At 42.1% G+C, this 24,309-nt stretch overlaps 1 protein-coding gene across 4 annotated transcripts in view; it reads left to right on the forward strand.

Moving 5' to 3' along the window:
- Positions 1-24,309, forward strand: part of srgap2 (SLIT-ROBO Rho GTPase activating protein 2) — a 58,830-nt gene that overhangs the window by 22,140 nt on the left and 12,381 nt on the right. For 2 of the 4 annotated variants that reach the window (XM_023267214.3, XM_023267215.3), the window contains exons 1-7: positions 8,603-8,758; positions 9,693-9,885; positions 16,846-17,008; positions 20,858-20,920; positions 22,019-22,234; positions 22,569-22,697; positions 24,038-24,259. In XM_023267214.3, coding sequence (XP_023122982.1) covers positions 8,662-8,758; positions 9,693-9,885; positions 16,846-17,008; positions 20,858-20,920; positions 22,019-22,234; positions 22,569-22,697; positions 24,038-24,259 — 1,083 coding nt within the window. In that variant the 5' untranslated portion in view covers positions 8,603-8,661. Of the gene's footprint in view, positions 1-8,602; positions 8,759-9,692; positions 9,886-16,845; positions 17,009-20,857; positions 20,921-22,018; positions 22,235-22,568; positions 22,698-24,037; positions 24,260-24,309 lie in introns of those variants that run through there. The other 2 variants (XM_023267216.3, XM_023267218.3) reach the window with 1 other exon arrangement.

The following is a 24,309-nucleotide window of genomic DNA, read 5'->3' on the forward strand; positions in this document are numbered from 1 at the left end:
GCACACACATACACACACACACAGTTAGGCAATTCAGCTTAATATTGCCTCCCTTGTTGGCTGAAGATGGTAGGATGTGTGTGTGCGCAAGGCTTTTTCTGATGCCTATCCATACCTCCTCAGACAGATGGCATAGATCACTATACAGTCATGGTTTGCGTCCCTACGGCGAACCCTGTATTTGTGTGTGTGTGAGTGTGTGCATGAAAGAGTGTGTGTATGTGTCTGTGCGCCAGAGCTAGAGAGCGAATGAGATGAAGAGAGAGAGACTGAGATGAAGCCTGTTGGAACAGACTGAGGCCCAGATGGCTGTGTCCAGCAGAGACAGGAAATAGAGGTGACACCAGGTGGATGGTACCCTTGAGGATGAACTACACACAGACACGCACACATGCACACACATACACACGTCAGCCTGCCTGGAGGCCGAGAAAATTCAGGATGGCTGGTCTCAAATCTTGCAAGCTGACGAATTCTAAGATAAAATGGAATCTTGCTACACGCTGAAAGTCAACACATGAATTAGCTATCAGTTAATCTATCAGTTAAGTTTGTTTGAGCTGACAATTAACCCCACATCTGCTCTGTAATTAAATCATCCCTGAAGTAAAAGTGCTAAATATATATCTGTGCTATTTTTTGAGGTTTCTGCATCTGCAATGTTATTTGCTGTCAAAACAGACAAAACCAGTAATTTGCAGACACCAGCTTGTGGTTGTGGCCACTTTTCCATAACTCAGTGTCATTTTACTGCTTGAACGATTATTAAAACGTAGCTGGGAGATGAATGAAAATAACACTGAAAATAATCATTAGTTGCAACCCCTATATCATTTGAAATTCTTTCCTTGAAATTCTTTCATCTCCAATTCCCGCACTTGTGAGACACACCCCTCCCCCAGCGTCTTTCTAGACTAGGTTACTAGAGCAGGCATGGGCTGCCAATGGGTGAAGAGCTAGTTAACTTTTGATAAGCAGTGTTTTTCATTATGCATAGAAACCCCTGCCCCCCAGTCTGCAACCCTTCTGCGACCATACAAGAGGAATCAGAGCATGTGATGACAGGAAAGGGCTGCTGGTGTCAGGAGGGGTAACTGTTGTAGAAAGGTTGAACATACCCCTGAAAAGTGTGAGTGATTTAGTACTAACAGCGATAATGATTTAGTTGAGTAGTGGCACTTAAAAAAAACTTGTTGAGCATTCTTCAGAGTTGAAACTGGTAGTTGCATTGTTGTAAGTGTTTTGAACCAGTTGGTTGATGTGGGAGACTGAGCCCCCACCAGTAGCTTCGCGACCCTTTGACCCCTGACCTCTGCTCCTGGCTCCTGGAGTGCAGGGAACCCTGACGAGAACCTGCATGGCTCAAGACAGTCGACCACAAATGCATTAACACAAAACACACACATTATCACAGAAACACACCTCTCATCTTTCTCTCTCTTTCCTGTTGCCGTGTTCTCCGGCTGCAGATAAAGCATTTTGCTGTCTAGTAAAGGGTTAATGACTTCCTAAACGGACCAGAGAGGTGTGGAGTAATGCAGAGGAATTCACCCCCTCTGAGGACTAACCCCCACAATAACTCCCCCTCACCCTCCTTGTCACCTCCTTTTCACGTTCTTCTCACCCGGCTGCCTCCTCCTCTCCGTGCTCCCCTATAACCACCATGGAGGGGGCAGCATGGACAAGTAAAGGTGGCTACCACACTTATACTTTAGAGGTGAGGTGTATCTCTAGTTATACAGCAAGACTTTTTCTGTCACTCTGTCAGCATTAGTAGTTAAAACGGCTCTTATTTGATGTCTGTTCTTCTAATTTAACATATCTGGATCTTGACAGTCTACTTATTCACTTTCTCTCTGAAAGTTGGATATTTATCACATCAGAGACTTTAGAAGTCACTGCATCAACCAAGAAATATTCACATATTCTCCCTGTAGAACCACAAATTGCTGTTTTCAAACTTTGGCTTTTATGTGGATTATACAAATGAGATGTAACTTACTAATTAATGAGATTTAGAGGTGCTGGTGGGCAAAGAATGACTAGCTGTTTCCTTGTTTCTAGGCTTTAGGAAACCAAGGGAAACTGCTGTATATTGCACAGACAGACAGTGTTATCATTCCTCTCATTTAACATCTAAGTGTGTTTCCCAGAACTTTGAAGTATTCCCACAGCCCCCTGAACCCCAGAATCCATCAGCAGGTCTGAAAAGCATGCTATCTTGAAAAATATCAACAAAATGACACCATTTATCAGAGCCAGAAACTTGAGTCCTCAAACTAGTAATTACCTAGATCTAATCTTAAAACTGTGACATTTCATCAAAATCACTTTACATGTGTCATTATTTATTGTATTATTATTTTTGCATTAAGCAGATTCTTTAAAACAAAACAACAAAGAAATTATGCACTGCCTAGTGCGACCATGAAGCCATCTGTTTGGAAACAAATTAAAAATGTAAATTGTATAATTTCTATAATATATAAAATAATATATGTATGCACCAATTTTTTTCCAGTGTTGGGAACACCTGAAAGCCCTTGGAAAAACATTGTGCATGTTGATTGCAGTATTTTTTTATTGACGTTGAATAAATAATGAAAAGAGGTCAGATTTTGCTTGTTTTCTGTGGTTTTTGGCTTTATAACTGTGTCATACTGCTCAGAAGATATTTACGTTCTCTCTACTTTTAGCAGTGGTTGTGCTGTTTCCATAGATCGGCAGGACTTTATATTCAGTGAAAAATTAGCCCACAGTGAGTAAAAATTTAAAAGGAGGGGGAAAAAATAGAAACTGCTTGGAGTTTAATGCTTTATAGAGTTCTGCTCCTTGTTCTTCAAACGTTGCAAGTGCATTGTTAATCAGATAATTACTGATGATGACTGGAAATATTTCCTAGAGCTCATAGTGTTGCCTTGTGTTTCTTCATTTGTTAGGTTTTTTTGCATTTCCTGGACTATCATTAACTCCATAATTATTTAAAGAACGTTTGTGAGATGTGCATGAAAACCGAAAGCTCAGAGGCTTGTTTGCTCAATTTCCTGCAAGCATCCTTCTGCACTCTGTTCTTCGTTATGAAGTTGGGTCAAAGTAAAATCTATAAAGTACTAAAAAGACACCAGTAACTTTCTGAAAGCTCCTGCACTTTACTTATTGATGCCCAACTGTAGTTCACAGTAGCTTTTATTTCTCTGTGTTTCTCTCTGCCTGTCTCTCCTCTGCTGCACAGTACATTTGCAGTGGTTTGGCTTCAGCAGTGTTTTCCATGTCTAGAAGTCACTAAGCTTGTTAACTTGCCTCTTCGAAACGACACTACTTTTCCTAAAGGTTTTAGGCTCCGGGTGAGAAAGGAAATGCCTATATAACTTTTCATGTGGGTATGTGTGCATGCATGTGTGTGTGTGTGTGTGTGTGTGCGTGCGTGCGTGCGTGCGTGCGTGCGTGCGTGCGTGCGTGCGTGCGTGCGTGCGTGCGTGTTTGTTTTTAGAGGAAATGTCCAGACCCAAGGAAAAGACATTGGCTGGAATCTTTCCATTCCTGCAATAGTTTTCCCTCCAACACTTACTGTACTGTAATTCTATCTTTTCCTCTACTCCCCTCTTCACTTGCTCGCCTGTATGTGCACATGTGTGCGTTTGCATACGTGTGTGTGTGTGCATGTGTGTGCGTGTACATCGAAGCAGTATTAGGCAGACATGTCTGGAACTAATAGATTCCACCCTGCTGAAGAATCTTATTAGGAAATACTACCTGCAACCTAAGGCTTCAGTCTACCTACTCATTCAACTGCCTAAAAGTCACATTCCCACCCCCATACACACACACACACACACACACACACACACACACACACACACACACACACACACACACACACAGACACACACTTATGCACACAGTTTTGCCCCCCTCCAACCTGCAAACCCTTGGCTTGGTCTCTCTCTCCTCTCTTTTCCTGCCTGGTTTCAGGTCTGGAGGGTTATATTGGTGAGCTCCACAGCTGCCTGTTTTTCTTCAGGCCCTTTCATTTGGAGAAACACACACCTCAGTGCAACCCCCCATCCTGCTGCACTCCATCTTACACACACACACACACACACACACACACACACACACACTTCCTGTAGTTGTTTTAGTATGACCCTCCCTCCCGTGTGCTCCCCACTGGCAGTGAACTGGTCCGGCTGACTTCCCGTCTCCCTGTCCTCTCTTCCTGTGTGTACCATACCGGGATGAATGGACATATTATTCACACTGACACACACACACACACACACACACACACACACACACACACACACACACACACACTTCCTGTAGTTGTTTTAGTATGACCCTCCCTCCCGTGTGCTCCCCACTGGCAGTGAACTGGTCCGGCTGACTTCCCGTCTCCCTGTCCTCTCTTCCTGTGTGTACCATACCGGGATGAATGGACATATTATTCACACTGACGCAGTGCCCTCCCTCTTACTCACCCTTTACACTACTTTGTGTTTCTTTCCCCCTTTATTCTGCTCCTTTCATTCTTCTGAGGACAATAGTATGAGCTCACAGTGGTACAACTCAAAACCATTACCACCCCCTTTCTGCTCCCCCTCCTCTTTTCCACGGCTCTGTAGTCTGTACTGCAGTATCAGCCCCCAGAGCAACAAAGACCAGGCCTTACTGCATAAACACAGCGCGTACGCGTGCTCACATGCAACGCACACACAAAAGCACTAATAGACCAAGAAGAATGGGTAATGCTGTACAATTCTCGTAGCTACATCTCCTCGTTGGTTGTCTTACCTTTCTTAGAACTAGTTGAGTGTATGTTCCTGTGCTCTTGCTGTGATTTTGGATTACTTGGCACAGGTTGTAAGAGCTTAGACCCAGTGTTGGCAAAGAGACTTGTGTTTGCTCTGTTGGGTAGTTTTTGCTCACTGTGGGCTCATTTTTTGCTCCAGTATAAAGTCCAGCACCTCTATGAAAACAGCACAACCATGGCTAAAAGTAAAGAAATAAATGATAAAAAAAAAAAGAAAAAGCAAAAGTTGAATTTCTTTAATTATTTATTATAATTTTTTTTAAGTGGAATCAACCTGTACAAGAAGTGTTACTGATACTGGAAATAATTGTGACTACATACTAAATGTTTTTAATTTATTTCCTATCTGTTCTGCATAAACACAGCCTGCAGTTCAGCTCAGTCCAGCAGAAAAGGCCCTGCTAGTCACAGCTGAATCACTAATTGCTTCACAGTTGCCCGAATGAGCAGAGAATTCTTTTTATTTTTTTTTTTACTGAATCTGATTATTACAAGTGGTTTATTTTTGATATATTTTTTAAATGGAACATATAGAATACAGTGATTCTGATTAAATATCCTGACTTTAGACTTTATCTACTTCACGTCTGTTTCTCGGCATATCCAGATTATTAGTTTAGGGACCACCAGAAAGTTGAGACTCCAAGGATTCTTTCTGTTTTTACAGTGGCTCTAAATAATTGTGTATTTTGGCAACATCTCTTCTAAGCTGGCCAGTAGGTTTTGGAATACAGAGAGTTAAAGACTAATCCTGGTGTGTTGTAGGTTGGTTTCTGTTCATTTTCATAATATTTTCACCAATTGCCACGATCTGGCTACCATGTGTCATTGCTACAATGTCGATGATTAAAAAGTAAAGTAAAAAACAAAGTGAGAAAGTCAAGGTTGTCAACCAGACAACAGTTTAACCAAATTATCAACTCACTTTACTTCCTCTGTAGACAAATTCAGAGCTGTAGTAAAGTCAGCAGTAGTTGTTGAAGAAGTAAATCAAACACAGCACCATATCTGCTGAGATAAACCAAATTGCCCCTAAATCTGAAAGTTAATTCCATTAAGCAGCACATTATTTTGTCAGTTTTCTTAACAATGTAATCATTCACTCCTGCCTGACACTGGCAGTACACATAACAGAATTTGGACCTGAGTGATTTGATGTTTCATACCGAAATGCATCATCAGTTAACTAACATTACACCTTACGTCATTATTTACGTAAACTGTTTGAAATTTAATACCCAAACATGCATACATACAAGAAAGTGCTGCATATTGTATATAGATACCTGATATAAACTCAAATTGTTGTTTATATCAAGTGAATTGTGAAGACTGTGCTAGTGTGTCCCCTTTTGTCTGTATTCTCTGTCACACTCCCTCTCCAGCCAGTTCAAGTCTTGTCTCAAACATTCATCACATCATCACATATACTTGTAAACAGCTGTCATGCATAGAGGTGATTGTATGTATGTGACTGGGCATGTGTGTGTCTGTGTGCATGGCCCTGCCGTAGTAATATGGTAATAGAGGAGGACAGAACTGGGGTGGGGCTTCCAAGCGCAAGCTAGATAGCTACTGTCAAAGCAGCTCAGAGTGACAGCTTGGACTGCATGTGTGCGTGTGCTGTGCCCATAACCCTGGGTGTTTTCAGGTATAATGAGTCCTCCCAGCAGTATGTGTGGCTCCTGTATCTAGGCCAGAATAGAACAGCATCCAGGGCAACCATCACTTCATTCAGCTACCAACAAAACAGCCTAAAGCTGGTGGTGAATTTGCTGCAAAATTAACTCCAGCTACAGAAGGTAATGTTGCCAGGAAGCTATTTTTAGCCTTCACACTGTGCTTGCCAAAATTTCTTGTGACAGGTTGTGTTGCCTTTTGCAGCATATTCCTTTTCTTCTCTGGTTTTGTTTCCTTCTGAGTATCCATCCACGCATTTATATGCAGCAACGTGTTTGAGTCTTGTTTGATTTGAGGCAGCCTAGACCAACTGCCTCGAATCCTCAGCCCACAACAAAATTAACAGCAGGTATTGACTGTGGTGGTTATGCTGTCTCCATCCATCATTTCTCCACTTTGTCTTCCTTTCTCAGGGTCAGAATAAGCACACTAATCAATAATGGATGCTTAGATAGGGTAGGTGGAAGGTTTGAGAAAAAAAAAGGTCATTTGAACTCCTCAGATTTCAGCAATTTCATGCTACTTTGTGAGCTCACTCTTCTCCTACATTGAGCTCCAGACATATGAATTCATTGATGTCACTTATTCACAGTATGCCGCCCCCTCACTTCTACCGAGTGCCAAAACATACCAACAGGTGGCTATTGAGCACGGATAGAGTTGCAATAACAGAAGGAAAATAAAGGCAGATCTTGAAAAAGAAAAAGCTATCAACATCAACAGTGGTGTCACTATACTTTCACCATAGTTTCTATAGCAGGCACAGAAAATGAATATCCCACAGAGAAAATTAGCTGCTTTAATGCGAGCAACCATCTCGTTTTGCCGAACTGCTCCTGGTGATGGTGGTGTGCTGGGCCTCCTGGTGAGTAGAAGGAAAAGTGTATGAACGAGGCTCCCGTAGACAGAGCCAGACAGCCCTCAGCACTACAGACAGAGGAGGGAGGGGAAAGGGAGAGGAGAGCATCAGTAAAGTAGAATCCCAGAGACCGATTACAAGACCTGCTCTCATCTGCCTGGAAAATGTGACTGGGCTGTCTGGAGGGGGTGGAGGCGTCACATTCCACTTCACATCCCACTTCTTACTTGCTTGGGATGATGACCATTACAGAGGGACCAAAGTGAAGGGAAGACCTGCATCAATCGTATATGACCGTGTCTTTTCTCTTTGCTGTAGCAAGCTCCCTGTCTGTCAGAAGACACTCCTCTCTTAGTGATAACAATTTCTGTAAGAGCATATAGAAAATTCTTTTTTTTTTTTTAAGCATTACTCAAGGAAATTCAGTTTAGCAGCCAGTACCAAAAGCGTTTAATGTGGAGAGCTCCGAGTTAGCGGAGTCACACAGCCATACATTTTGTAAATGGAGCGTGCTGTCAAACTCACTCTTCATCCTAATGTGAATGTTAGGGGCCCGAGAGGGGTTTCGGGGCTCAGGGCTTGGCCTTTCTATGAAATTAATTTTCCCCCCATTAAACCTGCTTTCTAACCATTGGAATCACTTGGGACTGCTGTCGCTTTTTTCTCCACATATCATCCACACCTCAAGCTGTCTCCGCACTGATTACCATATGCTTTGTGTCGGCTTCTTACCCTCCTTGTGTATGGGAGATCTTGTTTTCAGCTGAGGTGTTGTGTGTTGTTGTCTTGGATGGGCTAATTACAAGGCCGCCATCTCGAGGTTGTGTGTCACAGCCTTAAGGGGCGGGCACTGACTCACTTGCCATTATTGACAACACTGTGCAATAAGCAAATTACACACAAACACGCACATACAGACCATGAGACAACAACACATGTTGTCAAAGCAAATATTCACACCAGGTCATTAGCACACAAACAGACTACGGGCATGTGTTTGTTTGTGCTCCAGTGCCACACAGCCACAGAACTCCTCCATTCTGGCCTTTTAATCAGCAAAGAATGACTGTTGAGCGGACTCAGCCGCCGGCTAGTGGCACAATGTTTAGGTCTGTGTTTATGAGTGAGAGACAGAGAAGTGGGAGGAGCAGGGTGGCCACAGACACATTTAGATATCCCACTTCTCTTTGTGGTAATGAGAAACTGCACTCTCAGCTGTTAAACACAAAGGCCGCATCAACAGTCGCTGTCGGCTGGGCAGGCGGCTGACTCTCGTCTGCCTTTGAGAGTGTGTGTGTGTATGTGTGTCTGAATGAGTTGTGTGAATGTGCGCGAAGGCAGTCCATACTGCCCTGAAACCAGGATGGATTCCAAAACCGTCCGCTTTCTCTACAGCCAGCACTGCAAAGGTAGGAGAGCTGCGTTAGACCGACCATGATGCAGCGGACAGCTGGTAAAGCGTGTGTGTTGTTTCTTAGCTCTTGAATAGGATGCATGTGCAGCCTACTCAGCATTGGCAGGCAGCTATGAGAGCATAGCATTAATCTGTCAGCTGTCTGCACTGATCTAGCTTATCACCCTTGTGCGTGTATGTGTGTGTCCTTGGATGTGTACATGTGTGCACGCGTTGCTGCGTACGCTTTGTGTGTCCCTGTCTGTAGCTGCAGCAGGCAGGATTCTCCAGAGGACTTTTTTGTAGCCAGTGATTGAATATGGTTCCTGAGTGTGTCTGCACTGAGTGCACTCTATTAATTTGAGGCCAGACTGGAGAGCAGCATGGAGGAGGGAGAGGGGAAGGAGGCAGGAGGAAAATGAAAAGTGATAAGCTGGGATAAATGACTGCCTCTGGAGATCTGTGTTTGGAAGATGATATCTGATTGCACACACACATATGCACACTTAGGTATACATATGATGATGTGCGGACACACTCAGCAGTCTGTGCTTCACGAACTGGTGGGAGGGTAATGGATTTCAGCCAAGACTTTAGGGCTCTGCCAGGTGTTCTACTGGAGCATCCAGCCATCCACACACTGGCAGTGGAGAGAAAAGACATTAGACTTTAACATCTTACACATTGTTATGGCATGTATCTTAATAATAGTGCAGCGTTGCCAACGGTAATGTATGCGGTTTATTCCCTGGTTGTTTGGATAATTGGTTGTTGTTCTGGTTTTTAGAGAAAAGAAGCTTTTGAGAAATGCAAGAAAACTAAAGAAACATTCTGTAAAGGCTATCCTTTGCTACTTCAGTTTGTTGGGTATACCTGTGTTGGAGCGACCACGATAAAGTTAAAAATTAAGTAGAACTCACTTCTGTCCCTCTTCCTTCCACCCCTGGCAGAGATCCGTGCCCAGCTGGTGGAGCAGCTCAAGTGTCTGGACCAGCAATGTGAGCTGAGGGTGCAGCTGCTTCAAGACTTGCAGGACTTCTTCAGAAAGAAGGCCGAAATCGAAATGGACTACAGCCGCAACCTGGAGAAGCTGGCTGAGAGGTTTCTTACAAAGACACGCAGCACCAAGGATCATCTACTCAAGTATGAGGCAATCACACGGTCACACATTATGCTCTGTGACACTGAGCTGCAGGTTACAACTCAGGATTGAATTATCAGAATATTCTTCTTAAATTTGTCTTGACGTGCACTATTTCAAATAAATAACTAAAACGCAGCATATTGTGTACATGTAGTTTCAGGTACCAGACACAGCTAATATCCTTCCCTTTTAAACTTTCCAAGTCACAAAAAAATCACCCAGTTTCCTTATTTAGCTTTTTAAACAGCATAGTGTTTCTGAAACTGGTGACTTCCTTCCTGAGAATAGAGAAGTAGAGGCAAGCAAGAAAATCAAGCAGAAGAATGGCTGATAGACTGCAACAGAGGCCAAATTAGTGCTTCTGTACAATAATTACTTGCATCACTTACTGCATCTCTGTTTGATCTGTTAGAAAACCAAGTGATTTATAGCCCGGACATTTTATTTTGAGGCTTCTTCTATTATCTGTGAGAGCCTTTGAGCTTGTGTGTGTGTGTGTGTGTGTGTGAGAGAGAGAAAAGCTACAACTTTTGCCAGAAATGGCCAGGTGGTGATTTTGTGCTCTGACTATTTTGTAGTGTCTTGCCGTGAGTGGAACTTTGCCCAAACAGGGATTCTCTCACCAGTGAAGGTCTCTTTCTCTTTGTCTCTTTCTTGTTTGGTTGTATTTCTCCCTCACTCCATCATTAACACATACAATGCATACAAATTCACAGTGGAGTTAATCAGCTTTATCAGCTTAATGTTTTTGTAGAAATTATCGTCAGTTTTTGGTTTGTTTTTTTTTTTGGGAGAGAAAATGGTTTGTTTCCCTGTGGCGAAGGGTTCACTGGACTGTTAGCTAATCATCAACCACACACACACACACACACACACACACACACACACACACACACACACACACACACACACACACACACACACACACACACACACACACACACACACACACACACACACATTTGACAGAGCTACTGATCACTGCTGGAGGCAGAGGGCACTTTCCAATTAGATAATTGTGCTGCTTTGCATCTGACTCGTCAGTCTTGTAGCCTGTGACTTGGAAATTGACTAGGAACCCACCATCACTGAGGATATTTCAATACCCTAAATGCTTCTCAGAGGAACAAAGAGACTTGCAGTATCAAGAAAACACCAATTTACCATGAAGACTTGGTCAGTCTGTTGGCAGGAACCCTTTGGTGGAAATGTATTTGATGATTGATCATCTGAAGTCTTCTGTGATCATTACTGCTGTATCGTTTTTACATCATTAAACAGTCCATGGAGAGATGAGTAGCAGTGCTAAAGGCCAGTTCATGGTTTTTGCATCTGCGACAGCTGACTGATGCAGACTTTGAATGATGACAGCAGATGTGCATGCAGTTAAATTCATACTAAAAGGATGCACATCAATTTGCTACATTGTCAGATCGCATTGCCTTGCACAACAAATGCAGAAAAACAGACATAGTTCCTGCGGATGATTCTGAAATGCTGGCTGTGACTTTTTGCTTTTTACAGAATACAGCAGCAAAGTATAGAAACTGGCTGCCGGAGTTTGTTGCCTTCCTGTCCCAAGTACAGTGGGATGACATAGCACAGGATTTCTGCAGAATTTGGAACTTCCCGCTGTGTTTGGGCGCCATCAATGGAAATCACGTATAAATCAAAGCACTTCCTAAATCCGGCAGCAACTACTTCAAAAACATCTGTTATAATGAGGAATTTTAAAGGTGTGGACAACAATAATCTCCTAACACAGCTTCTCCTCAAAACAAGAATTGCTTTTATTTTCATGGCACATGGGCAGTGGGCATACTGACAGTGGTCACAAATTTTGGCTTCTGCACGTTTGGCCCCAGAGGGGTCCATGCAAACATGCAAATTTGCAAATGACAAAATTTATGTCACACGTGCCCCTGTGTTTGAGGAAAACATGAATTGGCCTTAAGTATGTGATGAATTGTGGGACAGCTGTGTGTCATCAGTAACTGCTTACTCTTCAAAATTACGGTGTTGGATTGAATAGAGATGATCACTTCTGTAGAAACCATAACTTCATCCTTTTTATGCATTTATCGCACGCATAATCAGTGAAAACCCCAGTAACAGAGACAAGAGAGGACCAAGGAGATATAATAGTTTCTATAAATTGAAACATCCCTGTACTGTTTCAAACCAACTTCTGGATACTCTTCAAATTTTGTTACCAAAGGTGTTCTTTTATTCGTAGACAGATGAATGAGACAGTGAATGTTCCACCAAGATGTACTCAGTAAGCAAAAGCCAGTGCCCTTTCCAGATCCACATCAAAAAGTATTGGGTTCTTTGTTTCCCACCTCTTCACCAAGTTTCATGAAATTCAGTCAAATCGTTTTTGTATAGTCCTGCTAAAAGGCAAACAGATAAATGGCACTGAAAGTACACATACCTCTATCTTGGCTCTCACATTGATGAAGAAATAATTGTTGCATCTTTATCTTTATTTAGGATACCAATGTAGTATTTGTTAAAGTAGAAATGTAGAGTTTGCTTTATTGTATGTTTGTAGTATTATTTGCTAAAACAAATAATGAAAAATGAATAATGAGAACATTTTTTTATTGGTTGCCAGCATTGATGCCTATTTAATTTTACTTTGGAAGTATTACGGGTGTTTTGCTCATGACTACACAGGAAACTTTTTTTCCTAACTTTGTGATAAACTGGATCTTTCAAAATTACCTAAACTGTTGAGCACGACAGGGACTTTTTTTCCTCTTCTGCCTGTGTTCTTTCTCTATTTAACTTCCTGTTAACTACGACCTCCTCAACAGCTTCTTTCCTCTTTTTCCCTGCACTGTTGTTGTTCTCTTTTCTTATGTGACATGCACCCTTCCAGAAATATTAGTTCCTCTGCTGGGGCCTAACCGATATTCATGCTCTCTCCTGCAAAGGCACAGACTAAAAGGGATCAATAGGTCCTCTAAACGAAACCTAATTCCAAACACAAGGACATACCCCTAACACACACAAATTCACACACCCACACACACACACACACACACACCCTCCAGCTCAGATCAATACTGAGACAGTTGCAGAGTGTGTGTTTCCCTGTGTTGCATATTGGGGGAGGGATGGAGGCAGAGGAAAAGGGAGGGCAACGGACAGAGGATAAAATATGTCGTTGAGCAGGTCTGCTACTGCAGCTGCTGCAGCAGGTTTGTTCACATAATAATCTATCTAGATGTTAAGAGGCTTTGAAAATGATAATTCTCTGACTTAGAAGTGTTCAGTCTTTATTTTCCATCTGTTTCTGTCTTCATCTCCCACTCTCTTTTTGCTTTTCTCTTTCTCCAACATCTGGGTGTTCAGCAGTCTCCCTGCATCTGCTGCTGCTCAGTCCGGGTGCCACGCTGGAATTTCAGCTATTTTCCCGTTATGTGTGTGTGTGTGTGTGTGTGTGTGTGTGTGTGTGTGTGTTTTTGTGCGTGTCTGAATGTAGGTGTGTGTGTTTTTGTGCGTGTCTGAATGTAGGTGTGTGTGTGTGTGTGTGTGTTTTTGTGCGTGTCTGAATGTGGGTGTGTGTGTGTGTGTGTGTGTGTGTGTGTGTGTGTGTGTGTGTGTGTGTGTGTGTGTGTGTGTGTGTGTGTGTGTGTGTGTGTGTGTGTGTGTGTGTGTGTGTGTGTGTGTGTGTGTTGGGGGTGCCCGTGGCTGTTTCTCTGTACAGCCAGGCGTTGATGGTGCTCCAAGCATTGCGGGGTGTGAGGGTTGTGAGTGTGTTGATCCCGTGGAGACCCCTGGTATTCGTGCTATTTGGCAGACTGCATACAGCAGTGGTTGAGGGGTTACACGGTTTAACTGTATTGTGTGTGTCCATGTGTGTTGGAGTGTCTGTATGTGTGTGCCCCAAGGCTGACAGGCTGATTGGTCACATGGAAAAGCCCTCACAAGTTGCACACTCAGTCAAAGCCTATCCTTATGCTAAATATTAGCCTGATTTCTCGGTTAACGATCTGCAGCCTCTTTCACAACACATAGCTACATATTACTTCAGTGTGGTTTTTGGGATGTGATCACATGATTGTATGAATGCTAATAGAGTAAAGCTTGCTGTTTAGCTTACAAATACCCTTTTGTTTAGTAATGTTTTTATGTTTCCGTATCTCAGCGCTGTCGCCAAAGAGTCATGTTCCTTTTCGACTAAACTGATTTCTCAGTAACATTTTAAAGAAACGCATTCTCTTCCTGTAAAGTATGTAAGTGGAGCTACAGAGTCAGAGTTAGGTGGTTGTAGAAGTGATTGTGTCATAAATCTGACACATGACTTACGTTTCAGACAGTGGGACTTTTAGCCAGAACACTTGGTGAAAGTCCCATTTTCATTATATTTAGACTTGTATTTTGTTTCACTTGCTGTTTCCCTTTATTTTCACTTGCTGTTTGGTTAAGTTGAGGCACCAAAACTGTGCTACTTGATTAGATTCATGAAAATATCATGTTTTGAATTTAATTTGAACCTTTTACAACACTAACTACATGTTAGAAGTTTGGTTAGGTGTCGGCGCCAAAACTGTTTGGTTAGGTTTTGGAGTGTATCCTCATTTGGGTCAAAGTTTTCTCTCTCAAGATGTTTGAAGCTTCTCTTTCCTTGTCTGGGTTTACCAGCATGATGAGTCCCATCTAATATCATTTCCAATATGGATAGTGCATACTTGGTTGTTTCATGATTGGGGAAAAAAAAAGATGTAGTCCTCTATTTTGAGAAGTAGGAATGTTATATGCTGCATTTATATCTTTGTTTTATTAAATATAGCTGGTTAGTAGTGAAAAAAAGTGATAGATTGAAAGCAATACAATGAACGACAAAGATATCTGTGTAGATTCTCAGTCATCCAGGTCATAGTAGTCCTGAGATCTGCAGTAGAAGGCAACTGGACCCTGGACTTTGTTAGTTCTTGAACACTTGTTCACTTGAACAGAGGTTCTTGACCTCTAAACCAAGTGTTTTCTTCAGTTCTGGACTAAAGAAGCCTCTTGAATGAGAGGATAAGTGTCTTAAAAATGGCAAAGACATGTTGATTAGACAATTGATACCTGACAAACAAGTGTAATCCAGGAGAAAGGAGAGGGTTTCCCTCAAAATGTAATTGAGGGAAAGAAGCCTTCAATAAAAAAAAAAAATTGTATTTTAGCTGACTATGATTTGGAGACACGGCTCCCATGTCTGAAGATTACGTATCAAGAATGTCATTTGAATTTAACATATTTTCAAATACCTAAGAACCTGGGATTCATTAAGAAAACATCCTTTTTGATTCCGCTTTTTTATGATTTCTTAAAGTAAATTTTAAAACTACCATGCTCCTGTCTATTCATCGGTTTCACATGCAGGAACACACTTGATTACAATGCTGTTGACCAGAGCAAAACTCAACAAAACCTCACATACAACTTAACAGTTACAACAATTTTATTATGACTGGGGCGAAATAGGGGAAACAATTCCAATGCCAGGAAGCAGTCTGTGTAATAATATAGAACAGGGTCTCCACCGTGTAACCTTTTGGGGAACCAGTGACATTTCAGTGTTGGCCTTGTGATGGCTGATGGTCAGAGAGAGTTAGGTGATATTTTCACCCAGTGCTGCAGTGGCAGGTCATCACTGGTGGGCTGAGGGTGACATGTCACATGGAGGCAGAGAGGCTGAACAGCAGAGGAACTGCAGCCCTGTTTTTGTGTTGTGCAACCAGAGAAGACAGACACACCGGAAAACAAGCAGACAGCAGAGAGAAGTTGGAAGAGAAATTGTCACACACACGTGTGTGTGTCCACATGAACAGAGCTTTCAGCTTGGAGACTTTCTGCATTTTAGCTTTGTAACAGGTGTGTAGGAGGATTTTATTTCATTTTAGTTTTCAACATTGTTATTATTATACTCAGTTGGTTAGTCATTTGACCATCTGACCAGTGACAGCCAGTACCAGCTTATCACATCAGTGACTCATCCCACCCACACACACTCACACCTCTCACACACACTCACTCCCCTTCCCATGGACACCACCCCCACTCTATACCCCTCAGTAAAGTCAAAGACTTTCTCTGTCTGTCTGACTTTGTGTATGCTTTGGTCACTGCTCTACTTTCTGTGACCCTCATCTGTGTGTGTGTGTGATGTAAATGCCTCGCAGCCCTTTGCTCTCTCTATCCAGTTAAAGCTGCTCTTAACGACACAAAGGCCTTCTTTCATCCACTTACACTCACTCATAATCCATTTTACCCACTAGATCATCCGTGGATCATCCATAACTCATACTGTATACATTCACACACACACACACACACACACACACACAGTCCCTTATACTGTGTGCACGCCCCGTGAAAGCGTTTGTGTTGTCATGTAAGCAGGGCATTAACAGCCTTGCTTTTGTGTAATGACTTTATGGGCACTTGAAACAAATACAATGTAACAGTATTGAACTGTTACGCTGTTAGTGAAATGATTGCAGCCTTCAGAGCTCCCTCATTTTTCGGTCTTTTTCTCCTCTCTCTTATTTCTTTCGACAACAGCTGTGCTTGTGGGGGAGCCTACTTCTTCCCGCTGGGTTTTGTACCCTGGCTGAATCCCCTGTTTGGGCTGGCTTACCGACACAGTGTGTGTGTGTGTGTGTGTGTGTGTGTCTCTTTGCGTGTGTGTGTGTGTGTGTGTAGAAGAGAGGGTTGAATCCATCTGGGAATTCTCTCTCTATTGCCATGTCTATATTAAGAATGTGTCTTTGTACATTATGCTTGTCTGTACAATTTACATGAAATAAACTTGCATGCATATGTGTCCAACTATGAGCATGATGAAAAGCTGAATTTAGAAGATGAAAGAGACTTAATTTGAGTCTTTTATCTAAAAAATGTGCTCAAAGGCCCTCGAGTACATGTTAAGACTCTCTCGCTGTCTGTGTGTGTCTTTTTAGGAAGGAGCAGAGCATTTTATCTCCGGTGAACTGCTGGAACCTGCTGCTGCTTCAGGTGAAGAGGGAGAGCCGCGACCACGCCACTCTGTCCGACCTCTACCTCAACAACATCATTCCCCGGTTTGCACAGATCAGCGAGGATTCAGGACGCCTCTTCAAGAAGGTCTGCAAACTCACTCGAACACACAGACACACCAGAGACTTACTCTGATTGTTTTTCCCAGTGGAATTAGATTTTATTTGCTGTTTAGGTTACCATCATTTGTAAGCACAGTGTATGGATTTCAAAGCCTCTGTTACTATGTGTGAAAAGGTGTTTTAAAAAAGTGAATTTGGGAGGTAGACGCACCTTTTCCTCAGCTTCGAACAATAACGGAGCAAGAGAATTCAGAAACTGTAGCCCGATATGCTAAATCCATGTCAGATTTTTGCTATGTCTGTCCATCTCCCCAGCACCTGTTTTCTGTCTTGGCTTATTTCTTGACTGACAGCAAGTCAGCTGAACCTCAAGCGAGGAGAGTTTATACTGTCTGTGTTTGATACAGAAGCCTTAGTCTTGTCTCCTCTGATCTTTGCCTCTCTAGTTTGAGAGATAAAAGAGACAAGAAAGAGGAAAACAGAAAAACAGAGAACCAAAGGAAAAGGCATAGAGAGGGGGGTTTTACATGATAGAGCAGAGTTCCCCTCTGGGAAACAGTTTTCCATTTCCAGAATGGACATATTAAAACCAAATACATGTGCTGTGAGAGGCAAATTTGCAAAGATAATGTATTTAATAGAATCCTTTCCACTTCATCTTTTGATTTACATGCGTCTTTTTTGTTTTTTGGGAGTTTTAGAACATGAACATTTTTGCAAGGTGACGTCATTTTGACTTATGGGTGAATGCATAGAGCTTTGGTCTGGATTTCATATTACAATTCTGATTAAGGTTTAAGTTTAAAGTAAGGTCAGAGTGAGGAGGGTTGGGCATGAATGCAAGGAAAGAATGTAATCAGTGGAAAGCCCTCACAGGTATAGAAAGATAAGTGTGTGTGTGTGTGTGTGTGTGTGTGTGTGTCGACGGCAAAGTGAAGCTGTCTGTGTGTGGAATGTCATGGCTGCTGATTCCAACCTGATAGTTTGTCTTTGAACTACAGTTTGATCACAGGCGGTGGGAACACACACATACCTCCACCCTCATTTCATTGTCCAGCCTAGTCTGATACACCACTACAAAAAAACCTGTCTTGTCACAGACATTGATTTCCTTTTTTTTATTTTTTCCAACACTGCTTGTTGTTTGGCATGAGGGTTGCTTCCATTATGTCTGGGTCATAAACAGGCTGCAAACATACTCACAGAGAATGCTCTGATGGCTAATTAAGTGGATGATTAGTCCATTTATAACACTTGCAGTCATCGGCATGAATACCAGTCGTGCCAGGGGCCATGACACACAAAGCAAACATGCACCACTCATAGAGATGCACACCACAGCCTGTATAATGCCGACACATTCATCTCAGACACATCCGTCCAGTGTGGAAAATGGTGCAGAATGATACTGTTATCGCAGTGGGGCGGTGTGTGTGTGTGAGAAATTTTATCAGTTACAGAGAGGAAGTACTAATGAATCAAGCTGTATTAATGAGTACACAATCTCAGCGTGGACCACAGACATCAGTGCTAATGAAGCTTGCTAGTTAATGCTGCAGTCTTGCTGAGCTGGACTACATGACCACAGGGAAAATGAGAAGTTCAAAGGTCAACATCCACAGTTGATGGATCGGAAGGTTCAGCCATGGCTGATTGCTTTTTGATTGGCTGTGGTCTGGTTTTTGTCACCTAATATGAGCCTCTGACAGCACTTTAAAGAGCGAGGGCGGGACAACCTCAGTTACTCCTTTGTTGGCTGTGCTACCCTAAACCTCTTACCATGTCGCTCTGTCAATCTGCTTTCTGTAACACAGCATCTGTACTCCCTCTTTCCTTCTTTTTCTCCACTCTGCTTTTATAAACCACCTCTCACCTTACCACCCTTAACTTTTTCCTACCAGTTCACCTACAAACCTTCCACACACCCCACCCCCTTCTCTTCCAGGAGAAGACAGATGCTCAACATGCGCTGGCAAAATCTGCTTTTGCTTTCATTCTGCATTCCTCATCCATTTTTTTTGTTACTTTCTCTGCTTTTTTGTCTCTCCTCCTTTTAACTTTCTCCTTACTTGTCCCCTGCAACTTTTTTCTTTTTTCTCTTATATTTCACCTCCGCTACATATGACTGAATAGGTGGAGGAACTTTATCAAATGATCAAATCTGTGTTCAGCTTATCTGCTATTAAAAACTGAAAGTTTACATTTCCAGGATTGTTAGTATTGATTCTCATTTAAACGAATGACCAGCACTGCCTCTTTTAACCTTGAAAATTAAAATTCTGTCTCGTCTGTCAGTTGCTGATGCAGCTACCCTAATTCACTCGTCCGCTTCTTTTCCACTTAATTATTGTAGCATTTTGTTTTCAGGCAACATGCTGGTGCCAAAGGTCTTCAGAATTCACCTTCAGCTAAAATTTTACCTGAGACTTTAAAGTGCTTGTGATGGCTTACATATTTTTGAATGGGAATGCCTCTTCATACTTTCTGATCTCTTTAAACCTCATAATTCATGCCCCCTGCAGACATCAGGACTATTTCTCTCCAAACATAAAATTCATGTTTTTACTTTAAGTTTTATCTCACTATTATTCCATCTGCATCCAAGTCTCCATAAAGTCTGGTACAGTAGTAGACATGTTTGTCCTCCTGGCAAGATCACACTAAACTTTCTAAAAACCACTGCATCTCTTTAACCTTCTGTCAGTTTGTTGTCCCTAAAGCATACGAGCAAAGCTGTGCTCTCTCTTGTGTCCCTATTTTCTTTTCACTCGAGCTTCGCTGTGCTGGGTGTTGATGCCTCATTCCAGATGTTTTTGATCAGGATCTTAGTCTTTTGGGACATTCAGCTTCTTTTCTTGTCTGTCTCTGTCTCCCCTATGAGCATGTTGTGCTCTCTCCTTATACATGTTTACTTCCTTTCTCCTACATATGTGAAAGTTTTGCATGACTTCTTCCTCACATGTGCATGAACTCTTTCTTCTTATTGGGGAGAAGGTCACATGACTCAGGCTCTATCTTTTTGGCAGCAGCTGGAAGTTTCACAACACCGTCCTGAATGTACACTTCATATATGTTCACCATGATTGTTCAGACTGTAAATCTGCTGTATTGATCTATTCTTTCCACACCACATCTATTGTTTAACTGTCTGTCTTAAAGGAGGTCTGTTGCTCTTTGTGAAAGATACATGTATTTTTTTTTTATCCAATTGATCAAATGAGTGATATTGAGCTAAATAAGTAGAACTAACCTGACTCGACTTTATCCCTCTCTTGGCATCAATATTAAAAATTAGTTAGAACTTGGTCCTTTAAATAGTTTGGGAGAGTCCCAACATGTTTATGCAAATGTGTAAGAGCTGTGAATACATGTGTTTGTGTGTGTACGCTTGTGTTTATGTGTGGAGCGCTACTGATGTGTGGGTTGTTGTGAAGTCATCAGTCACTAGTGGCTCCAGGCAGTTATGTCCGGGGAATAGCAGTGCTTGTATTTCCCTCTGTCTTTTTTAAATCTTTTGCAGCTTCGTCATCTCGCTCTCCGTCTTTGGCTCTTTTGTCCTCTTGCCGTCTCTGCTATCTTGTCGAGATCAGTATCTGCAGCTTCCCCTCCTATCCATCAAGTCCATCACTGCCATGTTCATTTATCTGGATTAAAGGCTTCTCCACTCTTGTTCGGCCACATAATCTGGCCTTGATTAATGATGGCTCAGTTGCTTGAACACACGGCTCAGTGGGTTTAAATTTAATTGGTTTGCAGAGAGATGACCAGGTAGATGAAGAGACAGTAGAAGCTGCAAGTTATGATGTTAAGCTTCTGCTTAGGACTGCATATTCACATTATTCTCTCTTTTTTTTTTTTCTCACTGTGTCTTCAGAGCAAAGAGGTCGGCGTGCAGCTGCAGGAGGACCTGATGAAAGTTCTTAATGAGCTTTACACGGTAAGGAAAACCCCTGCCCTGACTCACAGTATTTTAATCCATAATTATGGGTTGTGATCTCTGGTGTCTCATACAGTGTAATGGAGAAAGCCTTGCTCGTTCTTCTGTTATGGGAAGCTAAATCTTATTTTACAGTGCATTTTAAAACCAATGCTACAAACTAAAAATTCCACAAATATGAGCTGAAACATCAAAGAACATGGTGATTCCCTGATTTTTCATCTAGTTTTACCCACAAGTTGACATTTGAGATTTTATGTGAAATGTCTTGCAATTATTAAATGATTTACGGTAAAGTTTGGTGCTAAATTTAATTGTCCCTTAAGTTTTCAGTTAGAAAAAATAAAACACTGATCTGCTGCTGGTGGTAATATTTTAACTTAACACCAAAAGCCTGAAAAACTCATGGCATCCGCCTCCACTGTACTTTGTGTTTAGCAAATGATACCATCCTGCAAAGCTAAATGGAGATCATGTTAAACATTGTGCCTCCTAAACCTCGCTGTCTGGTGTTTTGATCCTCTTACACTATCACTGGCATCATAGCGTCTGGTTCCACATGCCCATGGTTCTGCCAAAAGGACTGAGGCAATCGCAGTGTGTTTCTCTGTGTGTGGGTTTTCTACTACAGCAGCTATGGCCTCAACTCAACCAGGCACCATAAAAGCAAGTTTTATGCTGTAATTAGAGTCTATAGTAAGAAATAGAAATAGATCTGGTTTGAGTGACGCTCACATGCAAACTCATAGACAGACCAGTGTGTCTGTCTGCAATGTTGTCAGAGGGTTTGAGCAGAACAGTATAATAATGGCTCTGGTGGTGGTCACTGAAATAAGGCTGACAGTGCACACACACTCATTTCATGTGTTTAACTCTTAATGGTAAACTCATACCTTCACCTCTAAGCACAGTGGGGCTGATTAGTAGAGGCTGGTTGTGTGACTCATTCGCTGTAATATTGTGGAATGCCATCGCTCCACAGTCTCCACAGTGCTGACTGGCATAATCCTGCTTTTGATCCAGAGGCAGAACTGAGACTCACACTGGGAAAACACGCACACTAGTGTTCATCTACAAATCTCCACACTTGTTGTGCAGGTGATGAAGACATACCACATGTACAACACCGACAGCATCAATGCCGAGTCCAAGCTGAAGGAGGCAGAGAAGCAGGAGGAGAAGCAGATGGGACGCTCGAGTCGACAGGATGACCGTCAGACACCGCGCTCCCCCGACACATTGGCCAGCATTAAGACGGACGAGAAACCTGTCCGACGCTCCAGTGTCAAAAAAATCGAGAAGATGAAGGAGAAGGTGAGCAGAGTCTGATCTGGTCGTGGAGGGAAGAAGGCTGTTTCAACGTGCCCCACCTGTTGTCACACAGACTTATGTGTGTGTCTCATGAATGATTTATGAGCGTACGACTGGCTTATTGCTAACCTTGTCAGCTACAGCTGGAGCCTGTCACTGCAACATGGTTCCCCACTTGTTATTATCCCTAATCAATACTGAGGCGTTTCACTCTAACACCTATTTTCTCTCTTCTTCCTTCCCTCTCTGTCATCAATACTCTCCTTTCCTTCTTGCCTGATTTCTTTACTTCTCTCCTTTTTTAACTATCTTTGCTACTCTCTCTCACTCTTATCAGAGACAAGCTAAATACACAGAGAACAAGCTGAAGGCCATCAAGGCCAGGAATGAATACCTGCTAGCTCTGGAGGCTACCAACGGCTGTGTCTTCAAATATTACATCCATGACCTCTCTGACATCATTGATGTGAGTATAAACACACAGTACTACTCTGTTGGTATTATTATGAGCTCTGTCTCAGTGTCGCTATGTCTGAACCAGTGGTGGCCCCACAGTCAGTCTCTTCACATTAGCTTCAGTCCTCTTAATGAAGGCAGCAGACCTTTTGCCTCCCAAGACTTCACACATGGCGTGTTGTGGCCCCCCACAGACAGCCGGTGGCAAAAACATCTAGATAGAATGAGATCTGTGCTTGATAGTAACACTCCACTGCCTGCTGGAACGATGGATCTGCCACCAGCAAGTGCTTCTTCCTGATCAAACTGACACACACTGATTAAACAAACCACGCTGAGTTAGGTAGTTGTTGGTGTGTATTGTATTGATGCGTTCTTATTTTTAAATACTAATTTTGTCTTTTTTGAATACTTCTTGTTCAAATTGAAAAATTCTTGTTTTATTTGTACAGTTTTGCTTTAGAATTTGGCATTTACCAGGTAGAAACAATGCTAAATTGTGCACTTAGTGGAGAGATTAAGGAAGCATTAATCATGAGATGAATATTAGCATATTTGTATTAGGTCAATAATACACATATGATAATCTAAAAAAATAATCCAGCAGCTATAACTATATGATTGACTCTCCAACATAGAAATGACATACAGTATAGTTATACTTGTATTTTGATTGCTTTTCATTGTGTATAAAAAGAGACAAAACACACAATGAACAAATTTAAGGCTGAGTTTATATAGATATTGTTGTTAGATATTGTAAAACCACTGTGGTTGTATCAAGGATCTTCTTATTTCGTGTTTATGAGTATGAGAATGGCGTTGTTGAAAAAGAGAGCAGCACTCTCAGTAAAACTACCCTACATTTTGTCTGTTTGTTCATTTATTGTGCATGTACAATATATTTGACATTGCAGATTACAGACCTTTTCAATTTAAAAAAATATCCATTTTAATGGCTTTTGATGATTGACATTGAAACAGTGATTAAAAATGAAACGACAAATGTGATATAGTATTGAAATTATGTCAGACATTCAAAGAGAGATACGACATGTGACATCTGAAACACTACATAGTAATAAACTTACGGTGCAGCACTTTAAAAGCTTACCAAGTACGGATCAGCAGTGTGTCTGAATATTCTGTCGATATTGCTGCATAGCAATGTTGCATTCTGGTTTGCGTCCAGCTCAGGACTTTCTCACGTCATTTCTCTCCCCGTTTCTTGTCACCCTCTATTGTACAGTGCAGCACAAAAAGAATTACATTCTAAAAATGTAACAAACCTTCCAATGCTTACATTTCATACCATGTCTTAATGTGCATATGTGCCTGTATGTGTGACAGTGCTGTGACCTGGGCTACCATGCCAGCCTGCATCGTGCCCTGAGGACCTACTTATCTGCAGAACAGAATGTAGAGACGTCCAAACACACCGGACTAGAGACATTGGAAGGAGCCGCCGAGAGTTTGGAGGCCAACGGTGACAAACAGAAACTGATGGAGACCTACAACAACGTCTTCTGCCCTCCGGCTCGTTTTGACTTCCAGTCCCACATGGGAGACACGGTACAGTTGTGGTGTTTGTGTCAGAGCGAGTGCATTTCTTAACATCAGCT

Source organism: Amphiprion ocellaris, chromosome 5 (genome assembly GCF_022539595.1).
Source record: "Amphiprion ocellaris isolate individual 3 ecotype Okinawa chromosome 5, ASM2253959v1, whole genome shotgun sequence".
In the NCBI taxonomy this organism is placed as follows: domain Eukaryota; kingdom Metazoa; phylum Chordata; class Actinopteri; family Pomacentridae; genus Amphiprion; species Amphiprion ocellaris.